This window comes from Megalops cyprinoides, chromosome 15 (genome assembly GCF_013368585.1).
Source record: "Megalops cyprinoides isolate fMegCyp1 chromosome 15, fMegCyp1.pri, whole genome shotgun sequence".
Taxonomy (NCBI): Eukaryota; Metazoa; Chordata; class Actinopteri; order Elopiformes; family Megalopidae; genus Megalops; species Megalops cyprinoides.
This window is the reverse complement of record NC_050597.1, coordinates 22,549,256-22,568,797: the sequence shown is the minus strand read 5'-3', so window position 1 is coordinate 22,568,797 and position 19,542 is coordinate 22,549,256. Positions and strand designations below refer to the sequence as shown.

The 19,542-nt window shown below is 49.8% G+C and overlaps 1 protein-coding gene across 1 annotated transcript in view; it reads left to right on the top strand.

Annotated features, from left to right (window-relative positions):
- The window catches only part of LOC118789805 (protein kinase C epsilon type), a 105,888-nt gene that overhangs the window by 28,524 nt on the left and 57,822 nt on the right, over positions 1 to 19,542 (top strand). The window contains exon 2 of the mRNA XM_036546449.1: positions 8,801 to 8,864. Coding sequence (XP_036402342.1) covers positions 8,801 to 8,864 — 64 coding nt within the window. The remainder of the gene's footprint in view (positions 1 to 8,800; positions 8,865 to 19,542) is intronic.

Here is a 19,542-nt window from a genome sequence, read left to right as displayed (position 1 = left end):
GCCACAGCGGCAGGCCCCGGGACAGCCTGGTCAGTGTCACTCCTGTGGAACACACGGCCGGCGGGCGTTTCACATTGCCACGGCTGCCGGTGATAAAACACCATGCGCTCTGTGTTCTCCCGGTGCGGTTCTAACCTCTCTGTCTTTCTATCGCTCGCTCCCTCTCTCTCTCTCTCTCTCTCTCTCTGTATACGACAGAGATAAACATTCGCTCCCTGTGCTGGGAGCAAAGGGGAGGGAGAGGGACGTTCAGGCAAACACGCTGCTTTCAAGGACCCTTCGGATTGTCCCAGTGTTTCTGTATGAACTGGTGACTGATGGGTAGGGCTGCGTTTGGGGTGGTCATGTCTGCACGCTCGCCTTCTCTTTCCCTCCGCTCGTTCCTGGTGCTTTCCTTAGGCCCAGCTTCTCTGCCTGCCTGAGTTGTTTGCTGGGCCACCGTCTCTGCATCCCTCCAACAGGCTATAGAAATAAGGGGAGGGGTCTCCTCACTGCAGATAAATGAAAGTAGTGTTCTGATCACTGCTGCGGTCACCTCTCTTTCCCTGCATCTGCTCTCTCCCTTCTCTCCTGACTGTCCAGGCTGGGCAGATCACCCTGGGCCTGGCGTGTGTGACAGGCCTCGAACAGGCCAGGCGGCATGCTGGGCGCCTGCGTCGCGCTGATGGCGTTGACTAGCTGCCAGAGATCCGAGGGAAGCGGCTTTCCTGTGCAAAGCACAGGAGCACAGGACACAAACAGCGTCCCTCCGGCGGGCTGGCTTCGTCATGTGCTTTCAGTTTAGCAGCAATGAAAGAAGCCACACCGGCGAGACTCGTAAATGACATCAGACAAACTCGATTACAGGATGCACTGAGAGCGCAAGCGGTTCTTTGCCCTCTTCAAACGCATGCATTTCGAAGGAGCCTTTGGATGTGATATGCAGATATAGTCATAAACCTTTTTAATTCTTCACCTAATTTAGATAAAAGGTACAGTTAACAGGCGGGGCTATGGGGCGGGGGGGGGGGGAATTGTGAGGTCACTGGAGGCTTGTCTCTCAGCAGGGGTGCAGAGGTGCACTGGGGGGAGGACGCCTCATCATCAGAGTGATGGGAATTATCATCCTCACCTGAACGGCGACGCCGGCCGGGACGGATGAGGCAGAGGTGATGGAATTGAATTAAACGAATCAATTTAATTTCCCTCCTGTGTTTGCACGTGGAAAGTGGGGGGTGGTGTAAGGGGGCAGGGAGGAATGTGTATGTGTTGACAGCGCAGTGACCATCTTCAGCAGAGCATTACAGCATGGCCTTCACGCATATGACCTGACCTCACAGCCTGAGGGTGCATGTGGATTGACTCTGGCGGCATGCCCCGGCAGAGACTCTCCCCACCATCTGCTGGGTAACAGCGATGGGTTTTTAGCGCCTCGCATCCAGCCTGCTGATCACGCCGCAGCGAAGGAAGAGACCAGCTTGCCCTCGGGGGGGGGAGGGGCAGTTAAGAGGGGTTTCTGGGAATCTGATGGGAGTGTTATGTAACTGTACACTCTGTGTTTTTGATATCTGGCACACTTGACCTAAAGTAGCACCTTGGTTTTAGAAGAAGCTACAGAATGAGGATGTTTTCAGCTATGATGCTGTAACATGTGGATGGCAACTGCTACTGAGGTTTAAATGGCAATACAGGTGTGCACACCACTCTGTAGCGCTAACCCACCCAAACCCCCATGCAGCATCTAGTTTACATTGCATTACTGCCATTTAGCAAGATGCTTTTATCCAGAGCAACTTACATAGGTTACCATTTTACATGTTATGCATTTCTACAGCTGGATATTTTCTGAGGCAGTTGTGGGATAAGTACCGTGCGCAAGGGTACAGCAGAAGTGTCCCAGCGGGGAATCAAACCGGCAACCTTTCGGTTACGGGCGCTGCTCCTTAACCACTGTCCTAAATGGCCGTCTCTGTTAAGTATAACAGGATAATTGTGCTGTAATATTTGATCTCCCACCCATACACACACTCTCATTGTCACACACATTCAGTCACATGTACAAAGCGCGCATAAAGATGAGGACAGCCGGCCTCGGCCTCCCAGGTCCTCACAGCTTCTCCTCGGCTATCACTGTGCTGCCACTGTTTGGCTGAATTTATCGAGATTTTTTGTGTTGTGAAGACTTTTTGGACTGCACACAAAAGGTATTCTGTCATCGCAGGGAGCAAGAGAAGGAGAGGGAACAGAGAGTTCTCTGAAATGTGTGCTGTATTTAATCTGTCAGTATGTATAAATCACGACAGGGAGAGAAGGAGAGCGAGGGGTCTGTGGCAGGTTGATAAACAGCCCCTTGCTGTAAGTGGACCCAGCTCTTGGTTTGCCTCTGCAGGCTGTCAGAGCAGTCAGCCAGACCTCTCCTTACTAATGGAGTGCTGGGGTGGGGGTACGGGGGGCGCGTGGTGGTCTGCAGAACATCAGACACCAGGAAGAGAGACCATCCCCCCCACCCCCAGAAGCTCCAACACAGGCGCGAACTGAGCGATCGGTTGCGATCGTTGCCGCGTCCCCTCCCCTGTCAATGTCCCCTGCATCGTGGGGTCCATCCCATAATTTCACCCCGGTAGCTGCTGCTCCTGCCGTTGGCCATGCCTGCCTGTCCCTCTGTCTGTTTCAGGCGGTCCCAGTGTACACCGACCACTCTCACCCTGTTGAGTTACACTTTGAATAGCTGTCGTTCTTCTGCCTAGATTGTTTATACACACATTGCATTGTCTGTACATTTATTCAACTGTAAGTTTGGCTGCTTGTATAATACCTGCATATACCTTTGATGTTGTTTTTTTCTAGGACAAATGTTAACTGAAAATGTTTTGGTATTAAAGTATACAAAAGAGTGAGTACTTCACTCAGCTGAGGCAGACAGTAGTTTATACATGGTTATACAGTGTAAGGACACAGTTTACAGCATTCTGAGTCAGTAAAGACTGTCTGGCTGTTATACGTTCAGGCAACCACTTTGAAAAAGGAACAGCTCAGAGTCTTGTGGGTATACTGTGTGCAGGGAGTGTGCAGTGTTTTGGTGATTTCCTGTCTAATATTTAAACACATATAACACTCACATTCATCTGTCAGTCTATATATCTGTCTATTCATCTGTTGCTCTAATGGGACTATAATATACACACTCTGCATGTGTCAGTCTCTCACAATAACTCCCTAACTTATAGGGATGTAGAGTTGTCAGGTCACTCCCCCAGAAGTGGGCTGTTGTTCCGTGTCGCAGGTTGGGGGAGTGGGGGCGTTCTGAAACGCACCACATCCTCACGTATCAGCGGAGAAACAGCAAAGAGCTTCCATCAGCACTGTTTACACTGCACGGGTGTATCGTACACACTGCCTCTCTCGCTCATGCTCACAGATACATGTGCTGGCTCTCGCACGCAAACGCGCCCCACGCTGCACGCGCTCGCTCCCACTCTGATGTATGCAGATGCACGCACAAACACCCTCGCGCGCACACACACACACACACACACACACACATACTGACGCAACCTTGTTCACGTATGCGCATGCGCACTCTCACATGTGTGTGCACACGCCGTGAAATTCCCACGGGCGTGCAAGTGTGAGGATGTATATGTGCATATGAGAGTGTGTTAGTATGTGTGGAAAGTGTATGTGCACACTCTCATTGTCGTATCCACACAAATACACTCTCACACATGCATGCACACAGTCTCACACTCCCACAGGCGCACACACACACACACACGCACACAGAAGCCTTTCCTTCCTTCAGCTGTGTGCTATATTTAGTGACCACGGCACCTGCAAGACTGAGTTTGTAGCGCTTGAATGGGACCTTGTGACATGGCAGGAAAGACAGGCCGGGGGGTGCAGGGGGGGTGGGGGCTAGGGTCATGCGGTAGGATAACAAATATATCACCACTCAGTCAGCCTTCCAGATGACATCATCACCCAAGGTTGTTGGGGTGTGTGGGGATTGGGGGGATGGGTCAGAGGACAGCCTTCCTGCAACGGGGCCAAGAGCTGTGGCCAGTCGGGACTCTTCATTTCGGAGGCTTCTGATTCATGGTGCGCACCCCCCGCCTCCCACGAGATTAAGTGTGCACGCTCTGATTTACACCTCAGCCACAGATCCACAGATCCTGACGTATCTACTGAGGTGAACACCTCTCATTTTCCCCACTTTATCACCTTGCATCTACTCTATAATCCATTATTACAGCTGCTTTTATAAACAGCTACAAACTTCAACACCTCTCTCAAGAGTACTGTGATGCTGAGCTGCGGGTAGGGAAATGAACTAGCCAGCTGTTGGTCTAAACCAGCCTCAGCTGCAACACTGTTGTCGCGGTTTTAAGCAAGTTACTTTAACTTGAAGCGCCTGAATTGGCTCTATGTGTATTTTTTTGGTACAAGTAATGTTATGACCCATAGCTTTCAGGGTCACACTAAATAAGGTGGACTGCTTAACAAATAAATTACATATGCAACACACAGCAGCCTAATGCAGATATATTTGAGCCCTTGACCTCTGGGCCTGACTAACATCTTCACTGTCTCTCATTACACGCGGGCTCTCCCTGGGTTCCCCTGAATTTTGCTTCCGTGACTTTCAAACCATGAGAACTTGCAGCGTGTCTGAGCGTTTTTTTTTTTTTGCCTAAACCGGAGCTTGCTGAAACTCTCGAGCTGTGGGGTGGACAGTTTGCCTCAGCAGACAGATTCTCATCGCGCTCCGCAGGAAATGGCGATGTGACTCACAGATACTCCTCAGTGCCGCGGAGAGCAGTTAATGCTCGCGCTCCCACAGCCGCGACAAGGGCGGCCTCCGTGTTAATGACAATGAATCATTGTTCAGAGGGCACAGACTCATTTTGGAAATGGCGTGCGCTGATTAGGAGCGGTTTGCCTTTGACAAAATCTGGTAAATGCGATTAATCCTCGCCGCTGTCACCTTTGGGGTGAGGCACACAGGTGAGCCCAGGACAGGACACTCCCCTGCACTTTCTCTGTTCCTGCCACGACCCCTCACCTCATGTTAGCCCCTCCCCTTTCACACCTCCACCTCCCCTGACCACATCCCTCTGTATGAACCTTCTCCTTCACATTGGGTGTTTGTGATAATTCTGCTAAAGGTCAATGCCTGTAACAAATGAGTAATGGGTTATCCCTTTCCGAATAGACTGTGGCTATTTTCCAGGTTAGTATACTTGTTTTCTTGTTTCATGTGCCGCGGATATCTTTTTCATTTGGTACGGTTTCAGACCGTAGCCAAAAACACCTTTACTTGGCCATGAGGGGAAGCAAGTACACATGAGAATCTTCCAGCCCGGTAGACGCTCTGGTGGGAGAACCTGCTGATGGGACAGGGTGTGACATATGGGACAAAGGACACACCTGAGAAGGTTCTGGCGGGACTCCGTTAGTCTCTCCCTCACTCCGCTCTGCCAGTCCTTCCTTCCTGCCCCGCTCATGCCAACCCTCCACTCCAGAACATTCGCCCACCTTCCCTCTCCTGCTGGTCCCCTGTTCCTGTGCCAGCCTCCCTCGCTGGGCTCGGGTTGTCATTCCTTCCCTGGCAGGAAGAGTCCCTCTGCCAGAGGGAGAAGGGGCTGCCGCGGACCCTGGGGGGAGGGGGGGGCAAACGGAGATGCCATATTGGCAGCCAGATCCTGCCTAGCAACAAGGCTGAAGTACGATACCAGTAGATCTGGTCATTCCCCCTCTGCTGCTGCTGCCGGGGGAGGTTTATAATGGGGGAAAATGTGCCGAGCGACAGAGGAATATACAACCTGCACGAGGATGAGCTTGACTGTTGTTCAAGTCGTCTGGCACGGCGAGGGTTCTGAGAAAGCCTCCCTCTCTTACCCCCCCTGCCCCACAGCCTCTGTTCTCTTGTGTGTTTACTCTTGAAGTCTTCCAGCTGACTACACTGGCACTCTCAACTTTTCCACTGGTTGCCAGGGAGGTAGGGAAGGAGGTTGTTGAGCAACAGACACCTCACATGTGCTCTCCATCTTTGCACAGGTTTTTTTTTTCCTCCCCCCGAACACCACCCCCCCCCGCCCCGTTCAGTGTCCACGTCCTCCTGTGACAAGCTGTTGGCCAGCAGGGATGGTCTCACATGATCAGAGCAGGCTTTTAGAGTAAGTGATGTGATAAACGAAGGTTAGGTGGAAGTCGAGGCCCAGTGCCTTTATTGCTGAGAAGCTCTCGGTGGATGTCAGGCTGACAATGACCACGCACCGGGGGAACAGTAAACAGCACCGCAAAGCCTATCACTCTGATCGCAGGTACACTCGGAGGTGAACAGCTGAATCCACTGCCATAGATGTTGGCAGGTTGGGGAACGTGGTGCCTTTTTGTTTAATGTTTAATGTGAATTTCATTGTGCCCTTTTCTGACTGTCAATTAATGGGATGTAAAGTTATGCTGTTAGCACTTCACTGTTCTTGATGTGTCTGCAAACCAGCTTAGACATCAGCAGTGGATAAAGAGCCCTTTGCTACTGTGCTTTACTGACAATTTGTTTATTTGGTTTTAAAGGTTATGACTCAGAGCCACTTACAGCTTCTCCCAATGGTACCTGCCTTTGAATTTCAGCACACTCATATTGTCTCAGTATGTTGTTGGTGGAGAGCTGTGTGCATTTGCTTGCCCTGACTGTAATACTCAAAGCGGGGCGTGAGTCTGCCAGGCCAGTGGGGGGCGACGGTGTTAGAAACTGGCACAGACTGTCTGACAGCAGGCCTTCTCTAATAAAGATACAAGCACTTGAGCGCCAGGTCCACAACTCTGCTGACACCAGGAGGAACCATGCCGTCTTCACTGCTGGAGCCAAATTCACAAATTCAGTTTGATTATTGTCACTGTCGCTGTCTCTGTAAGATAGCATCTGATATTGGGAAGGGCAGTCCTAGCGTTAAAGGAGCCCTCTCAACTACACTGCAGCCTACATAGGCAGACTACTTCTACAGCCTCCACACCTTCCACAGTTCAGGGAACCTTAGGGTAGAATTGAATGGAGGGAAGCAGCAAGGAGGTACAGGTTAGGCTCTGGACCACAGGGTTGTTGGATCAAAGCCCAGATGGTTACTGCTGTACCCTTGAACAAGATACATCTGGTGGATTACTCCAGAAAAAAAGCCCAGATGACAACAGGGTCTGGATTTTGTCAAATATTAGAGCTGCTAGTCGTATTGTGTAAGGGTGTCCCTTGAGCCTTATTGACCACAAATGACTTGGGATTTACAACATCTGTGGTGCTCATGCCTCCAGAGGGTCGTGGCCAGATGTGGGTGTGTTGTTTTTCCTTGACCTGTTTCAGTTTACCAAGGAGAGTGCTTGTGCAGGGTTGCCACTGGGCTTCAGTGTGGCTCCCCACTCCCTCCCCTCCCTCCCTCTCTCACTCTCCCTCTCCCCCACTCCTTCCCCCTCCCCATCCACTCTCTGGCCCTTCATGGTGTGACTCGTGTTTGTGTAAATCGCCTCTCTCCCTGACGACGGCCAGCGGAGCCACGCAAGGAGCGGAGGCTGTGCTCGGCTCTCCGTCCCTGCAGCCGAGCGCTGGAAACCCCAGGGCCTGACTCACAGCGTCAGCCGCCACTGTTGGATGAGGAGGCCTGACACAGGGCCCTCCCAGGCCCGGCCATGCCCCCAGCCCCCCCTCCCCACCTGCGTCTCCTAATGCAAGGAGCGCATTGATCAACCCCGAGTGCCTGAGGACCTCATCTGCCATTTCCTGTTTAATAATGCATGCAGAAATGTGCAGAAAATCATCGCCAACCCCCTCTTCGACATTTTGTTTCAGGAGCTTTTTCAAGCCCACCCCCTCCCCCCAAGTTTCTAATGTGATTACCCAGCTCCCTGAAGTGCCGCAGTGAGGACGAAGGGGTACCCAGCCAAACGCCGTATTGTTCCACGGCCCAGATGCACTCTGGGATCAGCGTAGCCTCAGTGGGTGGCCGCTCCTATCGGGAGTTCCATGGGCTTCCGTGGACGTGCCTACCCACTCTCTACGAGTGGATGGGGGTGGGCATCCAATTGTGTGCTATCAGCCCCCCCAGGGACGGCTCTAACAGCCGGTCCCTCTGGCAGGGGATCAATCAGCACGGGCCCTGGCAGAGCGCGGAGCAAGCCCACGATCGCCCGCCTGCCCGTTTTTTGGGAAGTGTGAAGGAGCGAGAGCGCCGCACCCGTGGGGTCTTTGGCTGCTGCTGCTTCACACCGGTGGAGCTCCTGCCCTTAAACTCCGCCACGTGCGGAGACCCTGATAGGCCCCGGCTCCTCAGACCCGGGGGGCTCACCAAATGCCCTCTGTCTGTGTCAAAAGCGTGGCTGCCTTCCTCAGCAGACGCATCTCCTAGCCATTTCCTCCTGTAATCTATTTTTAATAGACCAGCCATTAAGTTTTCATTAACTTCTGAAAGCAGCACTGAATGCCATCCATTACTTCAGCATCAGCCCTCTCTGCTGCCGAAATCAATACCTCTAAGAGAGAACTGATACTGCGTTTGTTGCGTGTAATTTGTTTGGGAAAGTGTACAGGTTACTGCTGACATGGTGCGAGTGTTTGGCATGTGCTTAACATGCGGAAAGAAACACTACAGAGTTAATTTTCAACTGGATCTTTTAGGCATTTCCAGCTTCATATAAGTGAAATCTGCCAAACTCAGGCTATGTTGAGCTATTCCATTCTGCAATATCTGCAACGACTCTACAGGACTGAACACGGTAAATCTGAAGCACATGAAGGAGACTCTTTAATTGTCTCTCTCTGTTGCACCCACAGATCGACCTCGAGCCGGAGGGGAAGGTGTACGTCATCATTGATCTGTCGGGGTCATCCAGTGAAGGTAAGATCAGGTGTGCAGGTCTGCCGGGGCATCTGCAGAACGCGAATGCGCATCACTGCTGAGTTCTCACCTGCCGTTGGGGCGTCCTGTGTCATCAGCGTTGCGATGGGGTCTGCCAGTGCAGTCTTGAGGTGGTCAAGTGTGTTTGTGTTAAAGTGTTTTACTTGTGCATTTGGGCATTTATTTGCAAATCACACTCATGACCCTTTCACACAGTGACAGTCTGGGCAACGCACTGTGATCGGTGCTCTGGTGAACCACTTCCTTCTGTGTTTTTGTGATGACACAGGCATAAGAGTTTCTGAAAGTGCAGTACGTGGGCTCCAATAAATCACTGTCAACCATCGTGTTCAGTCATGGTCAATGGTTTGTAAGTCTTCTTTTCAAGCTCCCGGTTGAATGAATAAATTCAGCACTACTGGGCTGTAGATCAAATATATTTCATGACCAGAACATTTCCATTCTTTGTGGTCGTGAATTTAAAGTAAGGAATACTGTTATGCAGTTCTGTGCATGATGTCACTTTATGGTGTTGCCTCAATTTGGAAAACCCCAGTAAAGTGGTGAGTTCGATTAAGTCTTGTGCGAACTGTGACTTTAGGTTGCATTTTCACGTTTGATTGTAGGCATTGTGTTAGTTTGGCTTGCAATCTTGAACAACGAGGCAGTGTTGTTTCCAGGACTAGAAGGCGCCATATTTAAGGCTTGGTACAAAATGGTTGGTAGTTTGCTTTGACCCTGAAAATGAAATCTGAACCAAAGACCTAAATACCAAACATAAGGAAAGCATGTGATTGCTCATGTCTAGTTAGGTAAGGCGAATGAAGAAAGCAGAAATAAAAAGAAATTGTTGGATTAGAAAAGTAATAAATTTTTCTAACATTCTGATGCGTCTGCTTGGTCCACCATGGTCCCAGGCTCTGAACACCTTATCACCAGCTGCCTCTGCCATGGCTCCTAATTTAGCTCAAGGTAAAAATGGGTCACATTGCCCTACTTACAGTACGCCCCAGATTTCTCCGTCACCCGTAATAGTGAGAGCCAATCAGGATGGAGTTGGTGAGGGGCATGAATTCATGGTCTCCATGTAATGCCCCAGTAGCTTCCCGGTTGGTGAGACCCCTTGTCTCTGCATCCCCGCCCTGGATCTCCCATTGGCCTGATGCACTCCTTCCTCAGCCTCCATTGGCCTAAACATTAATTATGGCACATATAAAAGAACTGGCTGTGGCCACTGGTGGGATGAAGAGTGTGGGTCAGAGAGGTTTCTTCCTATGTCAGTTTGTTCTCAGTGGGACTGGGATGTCACCTCTGCTTCTCATATTGTTTTCCTCAGAGAGTTTCCATCCACCCCACCTCCTCCAACCTGGCCCCTCTTTCACCCTCTCACTCACTTCCATTCTTTCCCTCTTTCTCTCTTTTGTTCTTCCTGTCTTTTACTCGCAAGTAGTGTTTTCCTGTCACTCGTTCTTTCACTCATTCAGTCTTTCTCATTCCCTTTCATGCTCCCATTCCTTCTCCTGTTGACTTACTTATTCTTTAATTCTTTCTCTCCCTTTTCGTCTTCTTCCTCTTTCTCTCTCTCTCTTTTTTGCATTAATAGAGGAAAAAACGGTCTGGCACATTTACTGTTTTTTTTGCTGTCTACAACGGGAAATGGACTTTTAGCTTTTCCTGTGACTGAGAGTTGGATGACTCATTGAAAATTGATTGAGAAAGAGAAAGTGCCCAGCAAACAGTGAAGGAATCCCGGCAATATGCTCCCGATTTAGCTGTATTCATAGGACATACCTCCCTCTTTCTCTTGTTAAAAATCGCCTGCCCCTCAATTAAGGCTACACACTTTCCATATGTGTTTCTGTCAGGCAGTCAGCCTGTCTATCTGGATTTTGGGGGCCTGGGGGAGTATTTGGGGGCTACAGGAAATTTTGGGGAACGGGTGGGTGTCTGGCTGGGACACTAAAGCTTTCAAAAGCCCCCCCCCTTCGTGACACATGTGCCGGGACCTTGGCACAGTCAGCAGCGGAGCACTGGCAGGCAGTAACCAACTCTAAATATTAGTGCTTCACCGTCCTCTGTTTACAGAGAGCGGGAGATTTCCTCCCTCTCTCTCCAGAGAGAGAGAGAGAGATGTACTGTGCTGTACGGGAAGATGGACGACTTATTTTTGAAAGTCAGATCAATTGAAGATCAGAGAAAAGGAGGTTCTGTGATGATTCTTTTGAGCCCTGCAGTCATATCTTAGGCTGTTCAGTAGCACGTATGGAACATGGTGAGGAACGGCACTAGTCACAACCTAATTTTCCATTTGTTCCAGATTGAGACAACTCTGTGGAATACACACCCTAGCTGCTAGAATCTAGGTTTCACACCTCGGTACCTACATACGGGGGACTGAAGCAATTATTTTGTTCACTTTTTGTTTTGTGGAAAAAGCATTCATAATACTCCATTGATCTGTAAAACAGCTCTCAAAAAAGGAGGGGAACAGTGGGGGCATCTAGTTGTCAGCTTGTGGTGATCAACAGCACAGATGACGTCTATTACAGTTCTAGAAGCTCCCGGTGAAGAAGAACAAGGGTTTCCTGATTAGACCAGGGCATTCTCAGCAACAGAGAAAATTAACAATTGCTGACACAACCAGCAAAAGAAGCACGTCTTTGTGGCTGACTCAAGTCCCATTAGATCTCTCCAGAGTTCACAAGCGGGCTGCAAGAGACATCCTGCTTTTGCCATGCTGAAAGACACTACAGGAGGCATGGATGAGCTGTACGCTAATTGCTTTTGCTTTCGCAGCTGTCCTCTGTCTGAGGGCGAACCATTCACCACTCAATTTGTAAATGCGAAAGGGGAACAGACTGGGCATGAAAAAGGAGAGAGGGCCCGGGGTGAGAGGAAAGGGGTGAAGGAGAGGGCGTCGGGTGCAATCGGAGGGGAGTGGCCGTGCGAGCAGAGAGCCATGTGCCCGTCTGTGTGCGTGAGGAGAACGGAGCTTCTCTCTCTGCGTGTGTCACAGGCGTGAGGTGGTTCATGTGATCACACATCACCCCGGCGCGTCAAACCGGGAGCCGCCATCGCACCGCGGGACTCCTCCTCACCCCTCCTGCAGATGCTAATTAATTTGTGGAGCTCTGCTTCACTGAGGCCCCAAAGACCATGAAACCGCTCCTGGCACAGAGCATTACCATGTCTGAACAGCCTCTGTGTGTACACAGTCTGATTGTGATCATACGCCATGCGACATGATGCAGTTTGTATTTCAGAAATTGGGGTTGGTCCTGTTAGGTTACCCTGAAATTTACGCTTACTGTATCTTACTATCTTACTATCTATCTTACTATATAAAGTAAAAAATGTAAAGCCTGCGGTTTTTTTCCCAGAATTCCCATATGAGGCAGGCCATGTGACCTGGTTGCATGGCATTCTTTAGGGTTTTGCCCCATTGTTTGCAAACTTTTCACTGTTTTTGTTCACAAACACTTTACACGGTCCCAGAGGGGCAGGCGTCTGCCTCCATTGGAGAAATCTTTTTCACCACTGTTATTGTTGCATTGATGACCTGTTTACAAGCCTGCATTTGGTAGTTGTCCAAAAGAGGGGAGGGGGGGGGGTTCTGTGTGTGAAGTGAGAAAGAGCAGGTGCAAGAGAAAGAGAAAAGTAGAGACTCAGCAGCGGAGACACATGGTCTGTCAGACGTCTGGAGCGTGTGCACAGCGAAAGGCCTGGGGGGAAAAACAAAGACCCGAAGCAGATCTCCAAGGGAGGAGCGGGAGCCGGGTCTTTTGAGTCTGTGGGAATCTGCACCCGCTGCTTGTCCCACGTCAGTCCTGTTCAACATCACCAGGCCTCTCGGACCGAGGGGGAGACGTACAAGAGGGGAAAACCCGTTAGGCGGGGGCCGTGTGACACAGGAGACACAGGCTGGCGACGAGGTGCAGAGGAAAGAAGCAAGTAGTGAGGCAGGTGGGAGAGAGCACTTGCTGCAGGACACTGCAGAGACGGTCAGTTTGCGCAAAAGGGCTCCCGTTGTCCTGGTGTGCCTCCGCTCTGTGTACAGTGGAGAGGGATACCAGAACGCTCACTGGGTCTGGAGTGCTGTTGGCTCCTCATTCTCTGAGAGGTAACCAGCGGGTGATGTGAGGGGGCGGCAGGAACACCCCGCACATGCTCGCATGCAACACGTCCTGCCGCGGCCTGTTTGATGGCGAAACGGCGCCGCCCACCACCACAGGGAGAGGAAGGCATGCCACCTGTTGGATCATCCTCCTGGGACCTCTCGCATAATTGTGTTTACTATGTCTTCTCATTAATCATTCCAATTCAGTTTTCCTAGGGTGAAAAATCTGTTTTCATTCACTATAAGAAAAAAAAAACATGAATACAATCATTATCATGTTTTTGTATTATTGTTTTCCACAGTGGGGAATATAGTTAATTCCCCGTATTGCTCCACTGCTGTGGAAACGTTCTTCCCATTCCAAATGGTGTGTGACTTTAAATAAAGTTAGTTGCAGTTATACAGAGTTCGTTAAGTATTAACGCCTGCTTTGGTCTCAGAGGTCTGAGAGATGAATTTTCCAGTGTGGAAACACTGCTTGAATTGTCTTTTAAATTGGCACCAGGCTGCAGGGAGACATTATAGGACAATCGCCCACAAAGTGCTGCAGTCGGGGACTGTTAACTGAATGTGTGATGTGGAGGGATAGAGTGAGTTTGCTCATTACCATACATGGAGCGAAGCCAAGCTCTGGCTAATGCACTGTGTCCAGAACAGAGCCAACTCACAGAACTCCAACTCCCAGCATGCTCCTGGTCACTTATGCCCATTACTCCTCTGAAGTGCACAGTAAGCAAAAGACTCCACAGTAGTGCATGGGGTGAAACTGGACCCATGCTTTAGACAGTGTCAGCTGGAATCAAAAGGCTAGACGTGCAGCTCCTTAAAAGCCTGTCAATTGAGTTTAGAGAGTTTAGACTATGTTGTAATGGTGGGTCAAGTTGTATCAAATGGCCAGTCAGGCGCCGGATAGCTGCCTGTCTTTGTGCTGGTCATTCTCTGGAAAGCAGTGAGCCGGAGATTGTGTCCGGAGCTCTGCGAAAGCGCAAGAGTGGAGATAAATGGATTAGGAAAGTGGATATGTGAAAAGTGAGCTGTTACACCATTACAAGATACAGAGAGAGAGAGAGAGAGGAAGGAAGGAGGCAGGGGGCAGGAGGAGAGAGTGAGAGAGAAATCCTCATCCTCCGCAAGGAAGAGAAAACGGAATGGGTACCAGTAGCAGTTTACAGTACTGCCTGTCACAACTGGAAGGACAGTAGGGGACACATACACCAAGCAAAACCATTATTTTGGGGTTTTATGAGGTGATTCTTTTTAATAGTTTTTTTTTTATTCACTATCATTTCTTATGTTTTTATGTGTTCATTTTCAGATATTTTAATGTTGTAATTTACTAATTTTTTTATTTAGCAACACAAATATTTCATTCCAATAACGCCGCTTGAATTTAAGGTGAAATAATGACACAGCGAGAATGAAAGAAGAGGAGGGAGGAGAGAGAATGAGGAATATCGGAGGGCAGAGGAAGAGAGAGAAGGGAAAAGGAGAAAATAACAGAAAAGGAAGGAAAGAGACAGAGGGAGAGAAAGAGGGAGGGAGGAGTAGAGACAAAAGAAGCGGAGACAAAGAGTATTGCCTAGGCAGACAGGAAGGGCTTTGCAGTGTGGCGACGACTGTCTGTCTGGTGCAGTTAGGTCTGTCTGTCTTTCTGAATGGACAAAGGACATTAGAGGGACAGCCCCCCCCCCCCCCCCAGAATGGAGGAGCTGGAAATGATTCGGCATGTTTTAGTGATTCAGGACAAGGTCACAGTGGCATTGTTGTAACAGTGCATTTGGATTTGTTTTGGATCTAACTGACTCAATCACTCACGCCTCTCACCACTGTAAAAGCCACCTCGGGTCAGAGGGAAATGCCCTCCACCAGCTTCCAGTGGTTGACCATATCCCAGAATCACCTCAGTGCCAGCAAAAGAGGCTTAAACCTGCACACCCCGACCCCGAATAAAACTCTGTCCAAATGTAACCCCGAGCAGGAGGGGGTTTTGGCAGATCAAAACAAACTGTTCTTCATGGAAACCCTGAATAAGACATTTCTGTGTGGTTAATGTTCTGCGTAAGAGCTGGACAGTGCTGTTCCCTTGCATGCATGGGCAGTTCATGTGCTCTGTTTCTAAAGGAAAGGGTACGTCTTGCTGTGTTATTTTACACGGCAGTTCGCTGACTCGTTCTCCTTCAGAGGTGTCCGTGCAGTGCCGGAGTAACACGGGGTGTGTTTGTGGGCCGGGGTATACCCGCCAGCTGGACAGTTTCTTTTTTCATTAATGAATGCGTCGGTAGCCGCCCCTCTGTGAGTCCTGCAGCAGTTGTTTTGAGTTGATTTTCCACCGTGGCGTGCCAGATGTGTAGAGCTGTGTGTGTGTGTGTCTGTCTGTCTGTCTGTCATGTGTGTGTGTCTGTATGTAACTGTCAGTCTGTTTGTGTGTGTGTTTAATGGAGTGTGTTTGTATGTCCTTGTGTGTGTTTCTTTGCAGAGATTATGGAAAAAACGACAGAGAAATATCCATGTTGTTCGTGTCACAGGGTGCCCTTTAGTTCTGTCAAAGTTAACTAAAAGTGGCACCCATGAGAGAATGGTGTCTGAGCCATACCATATATCACAGATGGCCAGACCTCATAAAGAATTATGTTCACTCACAACAAAGTTTTGATACAGGCAAATATTTCAGCTTCTGCACATATCAGTTTAGCATTTTATTTCAATTAATTCTGAACAGAAAGTGGAGCCAGTGTGGCTGTTGTTGCGTTGGAAAGGCTTGGCACCATTCACCAATGATGATCTTTTCTTCTGAGGGTATCACAATTGGGCGTTTTAGTCAACCCGTACAAATGGGGAATTGCATGACAATCACAAGGACACAGCTGTCCTTGGCTACCCTGGAACATCTTCAGGATGGTCACAGGGACTGTTAATGACATCTTGTTGTGGCTGACACTGTAAGCACAATGCATCCCCCCACGTGGGTTGTATCCCCTGTCAGCGTAGATCCCATGTTTTCTGCAGGCTGTCTCTCTGTGCCGGAGTCCTGGTGTTTTTCCATAGTATTCTCTGTCAAGGCGAGTGAGCACTAACCGTGTCAGCTCCCTGTTACACGTACTTGCATGTTGGCTCCTGTGTAGTGCTGTCCTTGTAGCAACTGGGTAAGGGGGCAGTGAAACCCTTCCTTTTTTCAAGGGTTTGTTGTTGTCCTTTCTGGCAAACAGGCAGTTGATACCTGAACCTGTAGATGACTGTGCTAACTTTACATTTGTCATAGTAAGCATTAACCTGCACAACTCTAACAAGGATTAATAGAACTCACTTTTATGTTTGTTGTTGAGATGAAAGCTGCGCACCTCTGCAAACGATTGAGCATGTCTGTCACTCTGTTCAAATCTGTGTTACATATTGAATTTTTTGCCCTGATTTATGTCCCATCTTTGGAATTGCCAGTTGCACACATTAAGCTCACCTTACAATGTGACATCTTCTGCACTTGTGCAGGAGTGCCAAACAGCAATGAAACAAAACTTCCACCACACTCACTTATAGCCAGTGGTTATTTTTCACACTACACGTCCCAGAGCGCACCACAGGAGGGCAAACACCTGGCAGAGCTCACACTGACTTCATTAGAGAAACTCACAGGCCCCTGACAGGGAGCTAGAGAGTGCTGTTGCACTGTGGGACAAGGGGACCCTGGTCAATGTAACCCACCCTACACTGCCAGAGCAGAGCCAATTACATTCTGCTGCTATGGACTTTCCATCATTGTCAGCTAATGACACAACGTGGATTTGAACTTGCAGTGTCTTTGGCTGTAGGATTCAGCCTCTGCTGAGGTCAAGTATCATTATGGACATAGTGGCTCCGCAGTGGAAGACCAGCCAAGCCTTAGTTCCTGCATAGCTTGGCCCAGCGCTGATCCTTTGGTAGGAAAGGGGTGCAGTAAAAATCCCCTGGCTAACCACCCTCTCTCTCTCTGTCTGCTCCCTAAACTCTCCTCATGGTGTATCGTCTCTATTTCTCCTCTCCAGGTGTATCCCCAGTGCCCCATATCCCAGTTGAACTTTGCCCCCGCCCCCTTTTGTGTTGCCTCTTGTCACTGGTGCTGGTGGCTCCTTGTCCCCACCACGCTGTCCCGGTCGCATACTGTCCCCGGTGCTCTATAAATAGACTTCCCTCTGCGCAGTCGTCCGGTGTGTCTGCCTGTGGGGATTGTGAGAGCAGACAGGACCTTGAGCAGCGCTGCGTTTAAACAGGAAGGGAGGGTTAAAGGCCTTTTGTCATGATGAGGCCAAAATAGCCCATTGTTGTGTAAAATAGACAACAACACAGAGATAGACAGAGAAGGAGAGAGAGCAAGAGGGAGAGAGCGAGAGAGAGAGAGAGAGAGTGAGAAAGAGAGAGAGAGAGAGAGAACGCCCAACCTGCCAGGAGGGGCATCGATGCTCGCTGCAGGGATTGGCTGGGCAGTCGGACAGAGTAGGGCGGATGGAGGGCCGTGTCGTGTCCACATCGCATTGTGCACACAGTGTCTGGTACTGGACATCCTCTGAGAGGAGAGCAAGGCTCAAACATACCTTCACATATCGAGCAAACACAGGTTGCTCCGCTTTGAAAGTGCAGGGCAACTTCTACAAAAGCTGGAAAAGCTGAGGCTCTGCCAACCACACGCATTCAGTCAGGTCTCTGTACCTCTTTGTTGCCCCGCTTTAAATGGTTTGTCACTTAGCTAAGCTAACAACTTGGCCGCGTCCAAGCTCTCCGCCATGTATTTGGTGGCTGATTCTGTGTTTGTAAGGGAACGGGCACTGAAGTGTTTCAGGGGGTGCAGGGCACCGATGTGGCTATTAAGGGTTTTCCACTCGCTCTGGGCTCTGGATGCCAAAGCAATGCTTGGCCCACCTCCAGCGCTTTGCATTCACACCCCGGCGTTGAAACGCCGGCCCAGACAGTGGGGCAATTATCGAATCGGCTCCACAAACAGACAGCGCGAGTGGCTGGAGGGCGGCTGCAAAACAGCCCCCCGAAACAACAGAGCGCAATTGTTGTCTGGTGACCGTCGCCGTGGTAATGAGGAGGATGCGGCCCTCGAAACCCCCCGCCGTGTCCCGTCAGCGGCTCTGCCGTCTGCCTCGCTCCAGAGCTAATTTCTGTTGTCTCCTCATCTGTACAAACAGCCAATTACTGGATGCGTGCGGGCCTTGTGTCTCCCAGCATGCAACCCTGTGCTTGTGTGTCAACTGTGTGCCCCCTACAGATGGAGAAAGGGAATCACCCCCCCTACTTCTGTCCAAGCGACAAGCACAAACTGGACAAATGAACTGTTGACAGGGGAGCTGGCCCTTGAAGACAGATAAAGTACTGAAAAGGAAAGAGGCAAAATGCTTAGAAACTCAGAGATTAGATTGGTTGTTACGTTTAGAATGAGCTAATTGAAGCAACCTGATTGTGAGCTGTCAGAGGAAGGGCGCCCTTGCCGTGCGCTCTCAGAGATTGAGTTAATCAAGGCACTCCAGTTGGATGTTGTCTGGAATGATGAGTGAATCTGAGCAGTCTGATTGGATGCTTCATGAGCGCTTGGCAAATCAGGCACTCTGAATGGCTGATACCGGTGGCAGTGATTGAGCAGGGAGCACTGGTTGCCTGTTGCCAGGAGCATCGTGCATCTGCTGGCCCTGTGGTCAGATTTGACTCTCGCTTGTCGGAGTGAAAGTTTAGCACGAAAAAGAGTGCATCTGCGTGTTTGTGTGTGAGAGCTGTAGCGGTCCCTCACTCAGGTCTGTGGCCACAGGAGCAGGAGGCTTAGCGTTATCATAATGCATTTTACTCATCAGAAAGGGCCGTTAGTCTGTGACAGTGACAGCCCTGGATCCCCCAGCAAATCCAATCCTTAATCTGGGATAATTCCCAGAGTGCTTTGCTGATTACAATGCACTTTTAATATCAGACTCTTTATCTTATGTAGGCTGCGTGCGTGTGTCTGTGTGTGTGTGTGTGTGTGTGTGTGTGTGTGTGAACATGTGGCAGCATTTGTTAACCCACCTCGAGTGTTTATTCAAGTGCATTCTTTCTCTCTTTCTTTCCCTCCCTCTCTCTGTCTTTTGTCTCCCTCCCCTTTTCTTTATTTCTCTACATCTCTCTCCCTCCCTTTTTCTTTCTCCCTTTGTTCTTCCTCTCTGTCACACACACACACAAACACTGTATACAAATGCCCACATTTTCTACATGGGTAAGTGTATGCCAGGCGTGTGTGATTGGAGGTGTCTGTGCTTGCGATCTGTGAGCGCTGCTCTTCAGAGAGTGGGAAGGGCCTGCCAAAAGCGCGCATACACTCAGGCTGCTGCAGGAAGTCATCCCAAAAAAGACAGTGGAAAAGATGGCTTCTGGAATGCGAAGCAGCTTGCTTTAACCCTCTCATGCCCACGTTATTAAAGAAGGCCCGAAAAGTCAATCTCTCGTTGATGAGGCTAAAAGAAGGCTAAGGCCAGCCTGTCCACACACAAATGTGGGCACAACTCGCAAGAGGGATAAAATGCGGTATTACAGCATCCTTGGATTATTATATTTCACTCC